General features: G+C 39.4%; 1 protein-coding gene across 1 annotated transcript in view; it reads right to left on the bottom strand.

The window, feature by feature from the left end:
* The window catches only part of armc4 (armadillo repeat containing 4), a 38,011-nt gene that overhangs the window by 12,878 nt on the left and 5,534 nt on the right, over window positions 1-19,599 (bottom strand). The window contains exons 8-17 of the mRNA XM_022754085.1: window positions 16,250-16,467; window positions 15,558-15,695; window positions 14,493-14,646; window positions 8,210-8,356; window positions 7,679-7,888; window positions 6,383-6,616; window positions 6,056-6,166; window positions 5,736-5,890; window positions 980-1,160; window positions 827-888 (exon numbers count right to left, since the gene is read on the bottom strand). Of these exons, the coding sequence (XP_022609806.1) occupies window positions 827-888; window positions 980-1,160; window positions 5,736-5,890; window positions 6,056-6,166; window positions 6,383-6,616; window positions 7,679-7,888; window positions 8,210-8,356; window positions 14,493-14,646; window positions 15,558-15,695; window positions 16,250-16,467 (1,610 nt within the window). The remainder of the gene's footprint in view (window positions 1-826; window positions 889-979; window positions 1,161-5,735; window positions 5,891-6,055; window positions 6,167-6,382; window positions 6,617-7,678; window positions 7,889-8,209; window positions 8,357-14,492; window positions 14,647-15,557; window positions 15,696-16,249; window positions 16,468-19,599) is intronic.

The following is a 19,599-nucleotide window of genomic DNA, read 5'->3' as shown; positions in this document are numbered from 1 at the left end:
GCCGTGAGAAAACATGGAGAACATGTTAAAACCGGTGTAAAACACTTCTCTTCTTGTGTGAAGTTTACCAGAGTTAGTGGCTTTATTTTGACATGCTTCACTTTTTATTCAATCCCTTGGTTTTTGCCTCAAAACAAATGTAATAGGCTCATATGATAGCATTAACAGCTAACTAACAATGTGAATTCAGACAATAAGCTGTATTTGTGTCCAGTGCTAATTAAGAATGGTCTTGTATTCCATAACAGCCTTGTAAAACCAATAGGCACAGATGGAAGGCACAATGTTCTGCAGTATTGAGGGTGAGGTTAAATGAACACAGAACAAAGACTGCTCTGGACTGTGGTTCACTGTGTTTTCCCAGCCATGTAGTCTTGGACAGGGCAGGGCTTTAGGTATGTTCATCTGACCAGCTCAAGTCTTGACAGTGACCGCAAAGCTATAGTAAAACACTGGGAATTAAACCACAACCATATTTAACACAGCAGGTACAATAAACAAAGCTTTTAAAATCTGCCATTAAGCTGGGGATGAAAGAGGAACCTACCTGCATAATTACAAATTAAAAGAACATAGATTTCTTTAAGCATCAGTCCATGACAGGTTAATAGTACAGGAGTTGGTGTCATTCCCTTGTCAAAACATATGACATCAATACATGGCCAAGAATATGTGTTTGGAGCTAATTCAGTAATGACAGTGAGTAAGCCACTAATCGCATTTTAAGAGACACCTCACATGGGGCTGTTTGCCTTGTATAAACTGTACTGCAAACGCCAAAGACCATGTTAGCTGGTTGGATGTACTGGAAGAAAGAGAGACTTACGACATGTTATTCTTGTCTGTGGCACAAGCACCCACCGCCTTTGTTACATTCACAAGCAGCGCCTGTGCAAATGACACAAATAAAAATGAATCAATACAGAAACTTGTTTTAAACATGACATGACTGTATGCAGCAAGAGATGATTCAACATGCCTCATTTGTTCCAACAAGCAGTTTAACTAGGGTCTTGATGCCTCCACACTTGTTGATGACGGCCTGGCTAGCAGGTATCTGGGCAAATTCTCCCAGGGCTCCAACTACATTTACCAGCACCTCTTCAGGCTGATTAGTCAGCAGGCCAACCAGGGTCTCCAGGGCTTTGTGCTTCTGAAACCTTGCGAAAGTGGGGAAGAGGAAGAGGGGCAGAGATCATATTAACTAATTGCATCACATTGATTCATTTATTACATCAAATGAAGGAACAAGAAGAAGAGTCTACAGCCATGCTAGAATCTTAGAGTGGCTGTTCTTAGGTATAGTGGTGGAAATTAGTACTGAAGACAAAGTACAGCTGAGGATGATGAGAATGCCATGAGATTTGCGGATAATTGGTTATAAACAAAAGTACAGGATATATTAAAAACTTGACCATAGAGAAAAAGTGAGTTATAAAAATTGTCCTGAGGGGACCATGAATATCTGTAGCAAAATTGATTGCAATAATTAATGTCTTAAATAAATAACTTATGGTGGCACAATGAAGAGTCAAGCAGTCCCCAAAATCTTTAGGATGCATCACCTGGGAGCCATGAATGTTTGTACCAAATTTAGCGTCAAATTTAAGTCACTGGCAGACAGACAGAATGACAGATCAACATTGCCATCGCTGGAGCCATCAGTAGTGTAAGTGACAGGTAGCAGTTACAGATCCTCTAGGCACTGATCTCTTACTGTATTCCAGTGGTACAAGCAGTTTTCCCACGACTGCTCACAGTTGTCCCTTGTACGTACTTTGCATAACCGAAGCTTTGCTGTGGCTTGGAAAGTCTCCCTCCCTCTTTTGCCGTGATTTTGCCTTGTTTGCCAGTGCTATAGAGTGGTAAACTATAGTAAACATTTAAAAGGGATATAATGCGGTTGCAAAAAACCTCAACAAACCTCTGATGTACAGTTAAGTTCTACGACTGTTTTTATTCACAGTTACGGTTGCTGGCATCATGGTCCGTAAGCTATTGTAGATGGCCAAGGTCATTTGGTTTTGGTCAGGGTCCACCGACAGACAGCCTATTCTTGCAAGTGAAAACACTGCTAATGAACAGAGTAGCTGCCAAAGTTAACTTCAGTGAAATTCACCATAAAGAAAAACAATGGTTTTCCTATGCCATCACTGAAGTGTCATCAGTAGTTGACTACAGTAGAATTATCTTGTAATAACAGACATAACTTTTGATAAATGAATGGTAAGTCATGTCTATTTTTGTTAAGCCAGTCCCAACTCAAGTAATTACGTGATGGCAAGAGTAGCATTACACAAAGCTGCCTGAAGCAGCTTCTACTGCAAACACTGGGCTCCACACAACTGGAAGCTTATTAAAGCCTGTCAGAAGACACAGGAACCACAGTGAGGCTTCTGTGCAGCAGATTTTTATGATTGATTGTCTGCCTTTTCCTTTCCTCATCCATCTGCACTAGTCACACATTCAACTAAGTGCAGAAAGCTTAAATGCTGCCTGACTAACTAGGGTTTTTAGGCCGGCCCAAGTTAAAATAAGACATTTCAGGGACCATGAGATGCTTAGCAGTAACCATGAAGAGAGATAGACACTCAATTAACCTGAAATTTAACATACAGCTTGATCTATTTGAAAGAAAACAGCAGAGCAGTGAATAACTTGGGTGAGCACAGAAGTTTTGTGAGGCAAGGAGAAGTATCATTTGGAGGGACAATTATGGTCCGCTCATCACAGGACTGGAACAGAGGTAAGACGGAGGAGTAGTCAGTAATTGGAAGCGAACCCCACAATCTTGACCCTAAACATTACTGCACTGGCAAATAGAGTCCAAGACTTGGCAGTTGTGACTTTCCATTGCAAAGTTATTCCCTTACTCTTTTGTTAAGGCTTTTTACAGCATTTTTGTGTCCATAACACCTCCGTATACAGGCTCTTGCGACCACATATCAATGCATCCATAAATCTGCACAAAATTATGTTTGTGTTTCCAAGCAGGACTTTTACAAAGGCAGTAAATATACTGTAACCTTGGCACAGGTATCTCATCTCTGTAATGAAAATTTATACAAAAAAACACAAGCTTATGTGGTATTTAAACAAACACGCTTAAGTTCTGAATGTTTTATAATTATATTTCAGGGCATCAATCATCTCTCATTTTGATGCATCATTAATCAGGAAAATGGATAACACATGCTGCTACTTGTCTTGAGTGGAGGTCCCCCGAGCCCTATACTGTCCAGACCACGCAAATCATCAGTCACACAAAAGAAAAAAACATGTTGTTTGCAATGGGCAACAAGGTCTGTTTCATTTGACCATGTACTTAATGAAAGAAAAGAGGAAAAAAATCCACTCTCTGCCTCCCATTATTGCTTTAGCAAAATATATTCCAAAATGATTTTCATTTCAGTACACCACTCAGCCTATGATTGATTCTGAAATGAGCGCATGCCCCTAAAACCCTGTCACCATTAGCAGCCTTTCCTTTTTGACAGTAATGGCTCAGTCACTCCATTCCAAGCTTTTGCCTGACCTAGACATTTTAAGTGATTCAAATAAGCCCGAGAGAGTATGAAAAAACAGATCCACTTACAGATTCAAGTGTGCATTAAAAACATTTGCTGTGCATCATGCTGGTTTCCTCCTGACAAGGAGGCCAATTTTCACCTTCATTCACACCCAACTGCCCACATCATCCAAAAAAACAAAATAAAACATAACACACAGGAAAAAACCACAAAATGAGAACTCTATTCATATTATGGCCCTTTGGGAAGCTCACTAACATACCTCTGTGACATGTTAAATTTAGAGTTGTGATATTTTGTGTTTGTTAATGAAGTGTCACTAAATGTGGTTCACATGTGATTATAATTATTTCTATTATTGTTATTATCAGTAGTAGCATAACTGTTTTACATCGCAACAGTATGACAAGTCATTACGTATGGCACAAGGCCTGTACTGGCAGCGAGTGTATTAAGCTGCCACATTACTCATGGCCAGTGCAGTTAACTTGTTTTATCATCAAGCCAAGCTGCAGTCAGAAGGGTTCCTAATCTGCGCCAATTTTGTTGTTTTTATAACAGTTTTTTTTTTGTTGAAAAATTATTAATAAGCCATTTTAAAAGCTCAATTTTCTACCATCAAAATAGAACTGTCTGTCTAAATAATAACCCTGCTATTCTCTTAATAATGATAAATAATCATTTAAATGAATTCCTCCAAATGATCAAATGATCAAATGATTTCTTTCATGACATGGGTTAAACAGACAGTGATCTGTCCATCTTGCTTTAAAAGAATGTTATCGTCATGCTTCTGCCTCTGCAAAGGAATCCTCGCTTAACTCAATGTGGCAGCAGACACTCAGTTCCAGTTGGGAGGACTTAACTTAGACTTTAAATGTAGGATATCATTCTGTCAGTTATGAAATATGACGTGCAGAAAGATCTGTGTGAGTGCTACTGAGCCTTTTTCTTGTTATTTTTAGAATTCCACTGCAATTTGAACTATACAGCATTTCTAAGTCAGAGGAAAAACATTTTCACATAATCTCACCTCAGCAAAAATCCTTAAACCTCAAAAACAGTCTTTATCATAAAAATGATTAAAAGACAATGTCTTATAATGTTCTTTGCTACACTGCAGAGAGAAGGTTTTGAATTGATTAATATGTTACTGAGGTATTAAATCACTGCATGTTTTTATATGTAATATCGCAGGCCTCACACTGAATAAGAAAATAAACACAGCTAAATCATTCTTTCAAGGGAGCACTGAAGGAAATGTATAGGTCTGCCAGGGCACGGTCTCCGGGCATTATTTATTTTAAAGGGAGAAAAATACTGACTTAACAATCATCTAACACTGAAGTGCAAAGTCAAAAACCCTTTCAGAACTGTCACTGCTGAAAGGCCCAAGCTAAATGACACTTAAATAAACCTCTGCTTTACATGACAAATGATAAAAGGCTCTGTCAGCCTGCGTCTTCTGACATTAGAAAATCACCATCTCGAGGCTGATTCTTTCAGTATGCCTGCGACTGGTTCAGTACTAACAGGCCTTGACTAACATATCACTGAAGTCTATAAAATCAGCACATTTACTTCAGCTTTTGTTAACGGTGGAAAAGACTGAATTCTAGCGGTAAACGCTCACATAAAAGATCAGAGTTAATAGAATCCTTACAAAAACTTTACATTTTATGCAAATAATCACTTCAAACAGACACAGCGGTAAAAGAAAGGCAGACATGACAACAGCATGCAAACGGAAAAAGTTACACAACTAGTGATGAATGAATATGAACCCCCATAAAAGTAACATATGTGATGATGGCATGACGACGCTAATGCACGCAAGTTGGCTAACCCCTTGTGTTCTGTATCCTCTGCTGATATAAATATATTCACATATTATAAGGCTGCAGTTAACCACATCAGCGTAGCAATCCTATTTTCCAGTAGTTATGGACACACGTGGGTAAAATGCCTAATTGCTATTAACCCCCTTCTACACTGAGGCTCATTAGTTTGCTGTCCTTACACACAGTAAGTGATTTGTCAAAGTCACACTAATCTGTTACCACTAATTACAGACATGTAGTCATACATCCAAAAAGATATGGCTACAATGTGTTTCTGTATCTCTGGTATGTTAAGTTTGGTTGTGTGTTATTGTGTATGCCTGTGTGAGAGGTAAAACAGTGAGACCCCTGAGCCTAGTCATACTTAGCCACATTCTCCGTGCTGATGGAACACTTCCAGATGGCCCCGGTGGCGGCGGCCAGGAGCTGCTTGTTGTTCACCTTGCCTAGCAGTGAAACCAGTGGCTGCAGACCATTGTACTTGCGCACAAGGTCACGGGTTTGCTTGTCCTCTGCACACTATAAAGCAAACGAGAGAGGATCAAGATCTATATTAATTCCTATATAGTCTGGGTCCAATGAGGAGACAAAGACATGTAAGAAAATTGTTTTGGTCCATATCCTTTTTTCCGGTTCATTCAGGTTTTTCAGAGCATAAGAGGACACAGTGTGGAAAACAGGTACCTTGAAGATTGCACTTGCGCAATGCATTTGTAGCTCATCGTTGTCACTGTTTAGGTTTTTGACCAAATCGTTGATCATGCCCTCTGTCTGAATGGCAATCCTGTAGCTTTCCTGCAGTGACACACCAATTAAAGAACCACAGAAACATGAATAATCTAAATGACATCACGTGTAACAATTTTTTTCTCATATTTTTTTCATGTGTTTATTTTTCAAATTTTCCTATTTTAAAAGACAAGTTGTAGAATGAGACTGGCAGGCTTTGTTTCACAGGCCATTGTCTTGACAACTTGTGCCACAAAAAGTGCAATCATATACCCCCCTCACCTTTGAGGAACACTCCTGCAGGGTCCCCACCACAGGGATAAGCATGTTCTCATCTCGCGACTTAAGCAATCGTCCAAGCAGCGGAATGCCTCCAGCCTTATGGATGGCCTTCTTGTTCTTGGCACTCTTGCTGCAGCTCCACAATGCTAAAACTCCACAGCGGGCCACCTCTACATCCTTCTTCTGGTTTGGAGTCAGCGTGTCTAAATTCCAGCTAAAGTCCAACAGCTTTACCTGAGCAGAGACACAAAGTACACAAACGTACATGTGGATAAACACAAACATAAGAATGTGTGCAGACAGCAGGCAGACCACATATGTTTGAGTGGAAAACCTCTCATACACACATTTACACAATCCTGATGAGCTTGACATAAATTCTAAGACTCTGAAAAGTTTCTTGCAGGATTGGTGTGGTAATGGATGGTGTCAAATAGGAATAGCAAGTTATTGGCTGTGATTAAGGGTATAATTAAAACTCTATTACCACTGAGTCTGCAAGGATGAAAAAGCCAGAGATGTTAGAAGTGGAAAACTGTCAGGATAGATGTTAATGTTAGGCCTGAAAATCCCAGTGTGACGGTTTATGGCCATCATTCAGTGTTCTAATCCATCGTTCCTGGCCAGTGAGACGGAGTAGGCAAAGCTATTACCCACAGCACAGTTCAAAGGTGGTCTTGTAGCATAGCATGAAATTAATCTGCCTACGTGAGTGACTTGCACATGAGAACATCCGATTTGGGGCTGAGGAAAATATACAAGGCATGCAGGCTTTAATCACAGGTCCCTCTGTCAACAAACATGAATGCAGGTCAGAGGATGTAAGGGACATTCTATCTGTTTTACCAAAGCACCATTTCTGGGGCTTTTTACAAATGGATGGGTCACTATCTGGCATCTGCTGTACAGAGTGAAAAGGGCATGGGTGGATGATTGATGCACTGTGCATCAAAACAGTTCAGCAACGTTTAGATATATGTTTTACACTTTAAATTAAAAGCAAATAGTAATCATAACATGTTGATTACATCGGAATAAGAAACCTTCCTGTTTTTCCAAACTTTCCAAGGTGTCTGTGGTTTAGCACAAAATGTCTGTATTAAATCAACAACTAACTGGCACAGTCATAAACAGACAAGCGTTTTAATGGAAAATCTGCATGCATAACATTTTTTTCAATAATGCCAACACAGAAAGATCGGGTTCTGGTCGGCAGTCTCTGCTGCACTCCACGCTGGCAGTACAGAGATCATGTTACACTAGCCTGAATTTACAATTTTCTGTCCTTAAACTCACCAGTTTCTTGATGCCGCCATAATGCCTGACGGTTCTCCTTGCCCTGCGGAACTTGGCCACGTTTGCGATAGTCTCAGCAGCTAAGGCCTTGAGTTCCGCAACTGGTGAGTCCAAAATCCTCACGATGTTCTGCAGACCTCCTATGTCAACAATGGTCTGACGGATTTGCACGTTGTGACTAATCTTTCTCAGTATTTTCAGAGATCCAATCTAATCGCAAACACACACACACAGAAAACATTAATAGTAAGTCTGAAACTTTAAAAATTATAGTTTAGTTTGATGGAAACCATTGTGTCCATGCCAACATAAGGCCTTCATCTAATAATAAATAATAATAATAAGAACAGGTTAAAAAACACCCACACATGTCATTAGGCATACTGGAGGGTAATTGCTACCCTGTGTCTTTAGAGGTACGCTCTCTAACCAGAACTAGTGTTTCTGTAACTAAAACACAGGCTGGCACACACAGAGGGCTCTGCTCATGCCTGCAGGCCATCCAGGTCCAGCTTTGGCACAGCTACTCACTTTGCATTTGACTTCATCTGTATCCAGCAAGTTAATGAGGACTTCAAGGCCACCTACATCCCGGATGGCCAGCTGGCACGTCTCCTGCATCAAATCAAAGTCCATCATGGCGCAAAGAGTGAGCACAGTGGCTGTCTGGTCGCCTGCCTGAAATAATAACGGCAAACATGAATGAATGAAAATGGGGAATGAAAAAGGAAGAGAGAGGAGAAAATTAAACATCAAAAAGACATTTGGAAAAGAGAGGAGGATACAGACCTCCCTCCATTACCGTGCCCCCCTCTCCCCCATTATACCACTCCTGCTGGGGTTGTATTGTTTATACCACAGCCTGGTAAGTGTTTAGCTTTGTGGTGGTAAGAAATTATTTGCTAACAGAGCATTGAGCTCTAACAAGTGTCAAGCTCAGAATCCATTAGACTTTGCCCTTAAGATAAAAAAAGAACACTATTAGCAATTTTAAGACCTTAAAGTCCCCTTGCACACATGGGGTAGGAAATACAACTGAATAGGTTTTACTGTCACTGAACTATCATGATGACTAAATAAAAAAAACAATACAGATATTTAAAATAGGGCATATGAGGTCAAATCCTGACAGCAAATCTGCCTCTATTTTACTGTTTCCCAAATCTAGTATCTAAATTCTTTGTTGTCTTTTTTCAGATTCTTCTCACGCTGAATAAATCCCTATGAAGTCCGAGCTGTGGACAGTTGTTGACAGCATTATGACACTTAAAATACCAGTCTTATCATATCAAAGTACTGCCCAGGCCATCAACAACAGTGTTTTTATATTACCATATTTAGTCTGTATCATATGCAGTTGCATAACAAACTTTGTTGACATGCAATGGTTTTGATCATGCAAGGGGGAAAAAATCAGTAGTCAGTAGTCAGTAGATAAAACAGAAGTTCATGGCACGAAAATGCAAGAGTTAGCTGCTGTAATACTAGACCTGCTACATGGCTTTGATATGTGACACTGAAACGTCCAGTCCAAAATTTCCTGGCAAGTGAACAATCAAATATTATTTCTTTTTTGCAGTGGTTTAAATGTGCCACAGATAGAATTCTCATTTAGTGGATTCAAGGACGCCTCCACCATTCAAGGCTTCATATGCCTTTATTGGTTGCACACTTCGCAAACAACTTGAGACTTCAGGGCCATCCTAAATAGATTATTTCAACCAAACATAAGAATGCAACATGTCCTGCTATCAGCTACCCACATAAGTAGAAAATAGCCCATCACTATATAGAAAGCTGGGGCAGTAATCTGTTTCATGTAGCCATTGGACGGGATGGCTCATCAGCGTAGGCCTTTCCCAAAGTTTCAAGTGGTGTTTGATCACATCTCCCTCACAAAGCAGAGCTCTGACACAGCAGGATAATGCCCACATGTTCTCCATATCATGACGCTAACCTAAATGTGAACCATTTGCCCATTAACAGCAGTGGATCTACTGCTTCCTTTGTCTCCTCTGTTCTCACTCTTCAAAGGATTCAGCAGGCACAGTTCCTACCTTGTAAAAACAGCAAAAAAAAAAGCTATGTTTAGGAGTGATAGCTGGGAGAACAGAAAACAGATCATATGCTTTCATTTTTGTTAGCTTTGGTCTTGAAGTATTGTCGACATTCTTTAAAACATTGACAACATCTGACAATCTTTTATGGTGAAAGATCTTTGACTCTCTCTGAGCATGATAGGAGCAGATGCTCAAAGTGGAATGAATTCAATCACTGTTCGACCTCTGAACATGAAATTCAAAAATTAGTTTAATATCTTTGCAGTATCATGGCAGATACTGGACGCCATGAGCTGCTGGCTTAGCATTTCAATCCTCAAGTAATAACAATTCTAAGTTTTTTTTTTTTTTTTTTTACAAGGTATCGGGATCGGGTAATCTTTATAGGTCTGCTTAATAAACCTGAGTGAGCTTCTACTACTCAAGACATTGGCAACTGCTAACAGCAGTGATGAATGTCTTAGTAAATTTTGCTGAATGGAAAACAAGATTATGAGTGCCTAGCCATGTTTGCAGCTCTTTTAGGTTGTACTTTGGCACAGTGGTGATTTGAGCTAAATGCAAAAATATTATGGTAACGTGCCAACAATGCCAATTCTAACATGATGGTGTTTAGTAGGTAACACTTACCAGGTTCACAGTGTTAGTTTATCATGCTAGCATGCTAACACATACCAGTTAATACTAAACACAAAGTGCAGGTTGGTACGAGTTGTAAGCATTTGGTCAAAAGCAAAAGAACTGGGCAAGTTGAAATTTCAACATGATGATGGCACTAGATGAAAATTCAGAGGATCAAGTCATTAGAGTCTATGCTCTATGGAACTTGATTATCTGTAACTTTATCTGTAAATTTCACACCATTCGATCCAATAGGTCAAGATGTTTTACTCAAAACCAAAAACTGCCAGATGTCGGGGACATCTGTAGCAAATTTCAAATAGTTCTCAAGATATTTCATTCTGAATCACGACTGTCAACCTCATGGTGGTGTAAGATGAAAGGTCAGGTAATCAGCAAAGTCAGCTGGATTCATCCTCTGAGGACCAAGAATGTCTGTACAAAATATTATGGCAATCTATCCAAGAGTTTTCTGGACCAATGTGGTGGACCAACTGACTGACATTGCCACCCATAGAGCCATGCTGCTAGCATGGCTGAAAAATAACTGAATAATACAAATCACTGAGGTAAAACACAGAAGATTTTATAGATGATTGTATAAATGCTTTATCCCCTTGTCTTATGGAATTACATGATTCAAATGGTTTCAGAGCAGATTAAGAAGTATGAAGGAATGAATTCCATCCATGAGGGAAACTTGATATCAGCCACTTAAAGATGCTTTATGCATTTTGTCTCTTCCTTTGCTGCAGGTGTCTCGGCCAGAGCTACTAAATAGCTGAAGCCTTCACTCTACTGAATGGAGGTCTTATTCTAGTCTGGTTCCTCTGCAGCAGCAGACTGGATTCTTCAGACACAGACTGCCCTGCCTGAGCCACTCCAGGCCTATAAATCACAGCACTAAGCATGTGGGAGCAGGGGTAGTGTTAATAGGGCTGTAAATGATACCCTGTTGACCTCAGGCCCTTTTCTTAATGGAGTTTTGTTGTGTATATTTTGTGCACAAGTGTGTGTGTGGCATGGACCTCATGCCAACAAGGGTGGACATGCATATTGAGTATAAGTGCTCAGATATGTAAGAGTGTATGTCATGCAGACTCGGGCCACTGCCAGTGCTTCATAGAGCTCAGTGTAAGGGAGAAGTACTGGGTCTTGGCAGAGGTCAAGCCATAGAGGATGCATGAGGTTTCATACGTCTCTGCAGTCTACAGCAGACTTAGAGGGAACACTGCTAATGACAAGAACAAACCCAATCCTCCTGCTCTATTATGGGAAAGGTACTGTGGGACAGAATGAATGATTACTGGTTGTTTTTTACTTCATATTTGACATAAGATCTCTAACAACATAAAACTTGATCACTTAATAGGCCTTGCTGTCATAAAATGAGTGCAGTGCACAGTGAGCAAATGTCTAGTCACATCTTTGAGTTGAAAAGTTGCTTAACTCATGAGAAAGAATGATGTCATTATTCTTAAAAGTAAATTATCCAGATTAAACAGGTAGTGAATGCATTACAAGCAATAACAACAATGTTTTAATCGCATAAAAATGCCTTACTACTGAGAGCATAATTAGCTACAAATTTATTTTTTTTATATTTTAAATGAGCTGATACTGGCGACTGTTCATTAGAGACAGGAATAGATTAGTGCAGCAATCAATAGAAGGGTTCTGTAGTACTATGACTGCCCAGCAGAGGGGGAGAAACCTTAATGAGTCCTGACACAAAAACATCCAGATCATCTTGTTTATCTATAAAACTTTTACACTTTTATAGTAATAGAAGTAAAATTTTAAAGCCATGGAGAAATGTTGCACTAGTAGTGACACCTTTTGAAAGCTGTTTCATGAAACTTTTCTTTTAAAAGAAGGATGAAAAAGGCATCTGCCCAGAAAAACAAGTAAAATATGAAAATTGGAAAAGGTCAATTATGAAAATGTTTACAACACACAATATTGCAATGTTTACCTGTTAACTAGTAACATCTTGTATATCAGACACAATATTTATATCTGTGAGAATATGAAAATTGTTTTGTGTTTGGAAAACCACAGGCCAACCTAACTGATAGCAGCTGGTGAATTTTGTTTTTAAACACAGACAAAACACATTTTGACATTTTCTGGCTTACTTGCTAGAGTTAAAATTGCTAAGATTTTCAGTCCTGACTAGTAAAACAACCCTTTAACCCTTAACTTACCCTTCCTTGTTTCCATAATCTACTGAAGGCCTAAATTTTGTAGATAACTATATAAATACAGTATACAGCCCATAAATATAAATGCTTAAATATAAAGTATGATAAAATGTTTGCTTATACTGTGGCACTGATGCATTACAGAATGGAATAAGGAGGGTGAAATATGTTTAAATTCATCTCCCATGTCACTAAGTTACAGACATCTCCTACAGTACATACACTGCACCAACACAATCACACAATATAAACCTATGTGTGGTAGCCATAGACTTAAAACTGCGCAGTGGATTTTGTGAGAGACCATGTAACCATTTTACAGGCGCAGATCTCCAGTCATACAGGTTTAAAAACAAACACATTGGAACCCTAAGCAAATATTCCTACATAAATATCATTAAAACACAAAACAGAACATCCATGTGTTGCTTTACGAAAGTGTTAAACTTCCTAGAGTACAAACGGCTGTCTATAGTGCAAGGGAAAAGGGGAAAAAAGATCTCCTCCTAAAATAAAACAGATATTTAACTTGGCTCATGGTAAGTTTCAGCGTCTGATGGTAATGATATTATAAAATGACTACTGGACAAACCCCATAAATAACTGCGCTGTGCGGTTTCCAGAGAGATAGAAAGCTGGGACATGTTGGTTACTGCAGTGCTGCATCTTGTTGAAGCAGGAACACACACACAAACCTAAAGCTTACAATCCTGCTGAAAAGTATAAAATACACAAACCAGTGAGTTTTTTTTTTTTTTTTTTTATCTGAATTTGCCTCTTTCATATCGTTTAAATCTTTTTTTCCTTTCTGGAAAGGAGCAGCGGCCTGCTTTTAGAGTGGGAATTTCCTTCCATTATATTCTATTTTGCTAAGCTAAAAATATCTACCTCAAATTGAACTTTACAGCGACATTTTCTATAAAAGATTTACTCAGTTGTACTGTGACCAATCTTATTTAGCACCAAGCCACAGAACTCAAGAACACAAATCCTATACTGTATAAAAATATATGTACACTATAACTACATGTTGAAATACCATTAACTCATTTAATTTTCTTTAAATTGATGCAGCATTTAAGGTATTTTTACTGCTCAACAGTTTTACAACTTGCAACAAAACAGACTCCTGTCAAAATAAAGTAAATGCATTCCATTTTAATATAATCTGTCTAAATGATATTGTCCAGATAAACAGATAATAGTGAGGCAGGATAATCTCAGAAGTCAAGTGGTCGGAGGTATTCCCAGCCAGTCTGGGTCATTGGTGTTTCTGTCCTCTTTTCTTTTCCCTCCATGTTTTGACACATTAATATTCACCATATGCCCTGTCAGACCTATCACGGGCGCGCTTCATTTTTATGCTTCTGCGGTGTGGGCAAACAGTGAGTACAGCTGCTGCCGTCAGACAGCTCTTTCCCCCAGCTCACATGTGCAACCAAACAGGCCTTTGTCAGAAACCAGGAATCCATGAGCCGAGCCAACCACTTCAATAGGCATCTTCCTACAAAGTGCCGCTTTAAATTGGAGAAAGCTAAACCTTAAAAAAAGAGGATGTCAAATGAAAATCTGGCATCCTCTTTTTCAGTTTGTGACACCTTGTGATGACTGAGGCAACACAGACAGGTGGGATTGAATGATTGGAACATTACCTTTTGTGATCCCATATAACCAGGTTCTTCTGCACAGCCATTACTAAATATTACTTTCCGTGCTCTGCTGTTCAGAATAAGGTTTTTGAAAATTGAAAACTGATTCAGGTTAGCGTCGAAATTCTTGTACAGATGACAGGAAAGGAGCATGGACTTTACTGTTTCCTGTCAGCTGTGGCCTGCCTTCACCTGCAGTACTACAGCTCTCTGTACAAATTTCTATTTTGGTTTTAAATCCATTAGAAAAAAGAAACAGTCCAGGGGGACATTCCCCTACCTTGAGGTACTTGACCAGTTTCTGGATCTGCCAGTATTCTGGGGGCAGGTCTGTGTCACTCTCCACACGGCGCTCTGACTGCTCCTCTTCCTCCTCACTCTCCAATGAACTCTCACTGGAAAGTTCCACTGGCATGGCGCCTGCTGGGGTCTTACTGAATAAAAAAAAGAGCAGATAACAGTGCACTTTTGACCGCAGATAACAATCTACCAAGGTGTGGGACAGTGTAATAACTGGACAACACATAGCCAGACAAAAGGATGCAATATAATATCATGAAATGTGTTTTCCGGTGTGGAAAACAGCTTGGTCATCCCACACAAGAAGACAGATTAAGGTTTTTGAAATTCAAGTGTCAAGTTTGAACTTCCTCAGAATCAAAGCAGTAGGAAAATAAAGACTGGAATAATGTCATGGGAAGACTGGAGTCGTCATCATATACAGAGCAAAGACTCATGCTAGGCTATTGATGCAAACAGAAATGCAGATGGCTTTTTAAAGTTGCTTGGGCTGCTTGGATAACTGTATCATGAAAATTGGGCACTGTGGAGTAATGAAATTTGGTACACTTTCATATGGGGCCGCTGAGAGACAGTTCCCATGTACATACAAATAGCATTTCCAGGGGAGCATATTAGTGGAAGGAGCCAGCCGATAGGAGGGAGTGTTTTCCAGGAAGAAACAAGATAAACACTAAGCAAGACCTTCATTAAACTGCCAGGTCTACGCACTGTCCTGGGTGGTGTGTAGTCAAAATTGTGACTTAGTGAATGCACCCTGAGGTCTTTGTTGCATGTACACCAAATGATGAGCGGAACAAAATAAACAGCGGCGAGAATCAGCTGCTTTGATTTCTGATGCTAGCAACCATGTAAACAGGTTCTTGTTCAGCACATGGGCTGATAGATTTGCAAGTTTACACTTTCCACTTCAGATTTCATTGCTGGTAAAACAGTATTTTGTTCTTTTTCTCAGTACCAAAATCCTGTTTAAGTTACTCCACCTGCAGAGACAGAAAGAGCCCTGATAGATTCTGATGAAGGAGAACTAACGCAGGACACTTACATTTTCTGGGAGGACAGGCGTCCAGGTATAGAGGACACAGAGAATTCTGCTTTGATCTTGCTCTTGGCTCCCAGTCCCAGCTTTTTCTTCGGCATTGCACCAGCAGAGCTCTTACTAGATTTCTTTTCCTCTGCTTCACTGTAATGATGTGAAATAAGAGTCATTATGCCTGCTTCTATTTTGAAAATGGTTATTTTTCTAACATAATCATTATTTAACAACTTGAGACTAGAGTTCAGCAGGGTTTTTTGTTTTAGCTGTAGAGATACTTTTATCTGGAGCCAGTTTCTCCTCAAATGGGTACAGATATCACAAGGTACAGCTGCAACAGCTCAGCTCTTGCTAGATCTATTTATCAATCAAAGACCATATGTGACAGATCTTTTGGGGATTTTTTTCTAAGAGTTTTTTTGTCTGTAATTGGGCAGAAAGGGTTTCCGCACTGTGAATGTATTTATTAACTCAGATCATTGTGTAATCGGGAATATTTGCACTTGCCCTAAAATTTATAAACCATATAACCATCTCTTTATAATGTGTGACTGCTGGCAGACACACTGAACACATGTGGCAAAGCTTGGCATCACTGTCATCTAAAGCTCTCCTCCTCAACAAGAGGAATCCCCGCCATGCACAGCATGTGGTAGGCTGAAGATATTTCAGGACACATCTTACGAGGAATTATCACATACCAACTTGGAAACGTGAGACCAAGATTCTTCCATCTCGGACATGGTACATAAAACTTCTCGCGGCCTGTCTTGTACAGCGTCTGCTGTTGTCTCGCCTTGTCATGCACATTCTTTTCCTGTTGCTCGTAAGACCTCTGGGGTTGGCCTTGTTCCTTCTTATCAACCGATTCCACATGCTGAATCCTTTGTGTTGATGGAAGTTCTTCAACTGCAAAATCCTGTTGGTAAGGGGAAAAGACAGAGGCTGAAGAGTAAGAAAAAAGACTCTCTTGATTTGCACCAAAATGATATGTGGTGAGATGCTGTGTACTATAAATTTCCGTGTATACTTGGGCTGTAAATTTCTCTGTATGATGCGTATCAAAACAAAATATTCCTTCTGATGTTCACTTGTGCTTCTTGTGAAACTGTGCACTATACTTTACAAAGTGTTGGCCATTTCATATCCATGAAGAGATTTTTTAAATAAACAGAACAGTATCAGTGACACATGAAAAGCATAAAATTCACATAAAAGCTTTTGCTCAACATCATGCAGGCGTGCATAACAATTCAGCCTTTATTGAGGTATTGGAATTAAACCTCACTTTCCTGACTGCTTTACACAGAATAGGTCCCCCTCTGTTAATTGGCTGAACAATATCAAAAAGTTTATTGTTTCTGTACATTCCTCCACCTAAAACCTTGCAGCATTGCACAGACAAAGTAATGCCTTTGTGTCACTGTTATTCGGTTATGATTTTTTTTTCAAGCTCTGAAAGTCTTTATACCAAACTTTACAACCTATATATGAATGCCAATAAGACACATATGAATGGTTAGCAGGCAGGAGAGTTTTTAATCACAGACACCTGCTCTGCAGAAATAGCTCAGTCTGTCATTGGTTGTTAGGGGCTCAACATTTTTAAGGGAAGGGAAAAAGAATTAAGATGCATTTCTATGGGTTGTGTTCACGCACAAGCTGGAGCCAAGCATGCCCAATCACTTTTCCAAAGACTTGTTTTTCATAAAACACAAAGTGACCTGCTATTGGAAACATAGAAGTCAATTCACCCAACCACAGACGCACAGTCTGACTTTATTAGGCTAACCAACATTTTTTAATTCTATTATATGTGAAATGGACAAAGTCCATGTGCATACGCAGAAGGGAACAGTACAAATTCCCTGACATGCCACAGTAAAACATCCTATTACAGGTGGCTTTCCGCAGCTGAAAACACTATAGGCTTAGAGACAAATGCTGTGTTAAGCCAGACTGACGCCTGTAGTTCTACACTCAAAATACATTTTTATGGCAGGTGACATTCAATTATTCGCTCTTATGTATTCATTTGTCTTTTTTCCAAGCAGTTGACTACTAAAACCTAAACCTCAACTATTTACATATGTTTGAGGCCGGCTTGTATCTAATTACTTGATCCATATTGATGGAAAATCAGCAGGGAGGCAAATCTGAAGCCATTGGCCATAAAACATCTGTCAGTGGCATGATTCAAGCAGTTTCTACTGACTGATTATGACAGTGAGCCAGTCTATATTAATTTCAGGATGTGAATAACAAAAACAAATCTACAACCCAGGGAGTTTTTGCTTTTCAGTGAGTGTCTTATGCATGCAAATACACAGCATGTCCAATTTCCAATCACGCTGTGATGTCAAAACAAATCCACAACACTGAGGAAAGAAGGCGAGTCTGCTTCCTCCCTGCGTTGCAGCCCCCGTCTCCTTTGGCTGCCTCTGCTCATCTGATTGAGGCTGTCTAATCTAATCGAACTGTTAAAAAAGACCTGCTTCCTCACATTGGAAACGAGCAGATATGTTTGGAGATTAGGTGTTGTTATCTTTGGCTACCACTCCCCCCAACTTTGGACTCTCCATGTTGCAATCAGGGAACTAAGCCAGGGCTATATGAGATTGTGTTTCTGACAGACACTTCTGCTATTACACTCTCAAATTCAAACTGGAATGGATCATGTCAACAAGATCACAAGATTAATATGTCAGACATAGGATGCAAATGGCACCATTTAATTGCTTTCGTCATCAATCAATCAAATTAAGATCTAAGCAGTGCATTCTTAAGGGGTGGTTAGCTGAAAGGCAGAGAGAAGATATTCAGCAGTGAGTGACACAAAAGTTACAGGACACCACACAGCACATGCCAAAGAGTTAAGGAATTGAAAAAAAAGACCTTGACAATGATTTGTGCCTCCACAAACTGGTTCACAGTAAGTTTTACTGCGGCTGTCTGTCATTTTTAGATGATCCAGACTCAAGGCATCACTCTTCACACAGGACTCATAAAACATAAAAGCCTAAATGTCTTTCCTTTTTTTTTTTTTACATGGTTCAGCCTGGCATTACTTGATGGTTTGTTAAAGCCTTCACTAACCCCGTTTCAGATATTATGCCACCTTTAGATCTATCACCTACTTTAAATAATCACACAGACCAATCACAATTTCACAAATATAAAGAAAGCAATATTCTAAGCTATTAAAATGCACTATAAAGATGCTGTAATGTTAACATAAAAAATACTGCAGCCATCTAAAATCACTTCTTCACTCATTCACTACTCCCTATATAATAGACACTGATTAGTTTACCCTGTAAAGGAAAGTAAATTGAGATTCCTGACACTTATCATAATCATTTTGCATCATCACTGACAGGAACAAAATCTCACATATATATTTTTGCATCCATAAAATGAAGAGCACAGCATTGCAGGATTGTCAGCAAAAAATAGAAGTACTTGTCATGGGCCTTATGTGGTCATTTTTGAGGGCGCTACATGTCTAAGCTTTACGCTCTTTTACTAATAGGGAGTGACTGCAGGCAAGCAAGTGGTACCTTAAGCTAAATGCCTATATCATACGTCATAGTGAGCATGCTAACACGCTCACTATGAAACATGCTGATGTTTGGAAGGTATAAAATTTACCACATTCACTACCTTAGTTTAGCATGTTGCAGAATGTCTGTGCCACATTTTGTGTCAATCAACCTAGTAGCTGTTGCAATATTTCACTGGATAAGTGAAAACTGGTGGCGGAAAAGAGGAAAAGTTAGGAACTCATAAAAGTGATTAGGATTCATCCTCTGGGGAAAAGGAATATCAGTCCAATAGTTGTTGAGATATTTCAGTCTTGGCCAAAGTGGTAGATTGACATGCTACCAATACAACCATGTTGTGAGTGTGGTTAATAAAAACGATTAAGCGCCAATGGCTGTCAAAGACAACTTACAGCAGTCAGTGTATTGAGTGACTGTCAGAATAAACCTTAACATGGAAAATCCCCTAAATGGCCTTTTTTAATTTTGTTAAAATATTTCTGTTGACT

This window comes from Seriola dumerili, unplaced genomic scaffold, assembly GCF_002260705.1.
Source record: "Seriola dumerili isolate Sdu_G_001 unplaced genomic scaffold, Sdu_1.0 BDQW01000216.1, whole genome shotgun sequence".
Taxonomy (NCBI): domain Eukaryota; kingdom Metazoa; phylum Chordata; class Actinopteri; order Carangiformes; family Carangidae; genus Seriola; species Seriola dumerili.
Note: the sequence above shows the minus strand (reverse complement) of the source record. Positions and strands in the feature narration are given on the sequence as shown.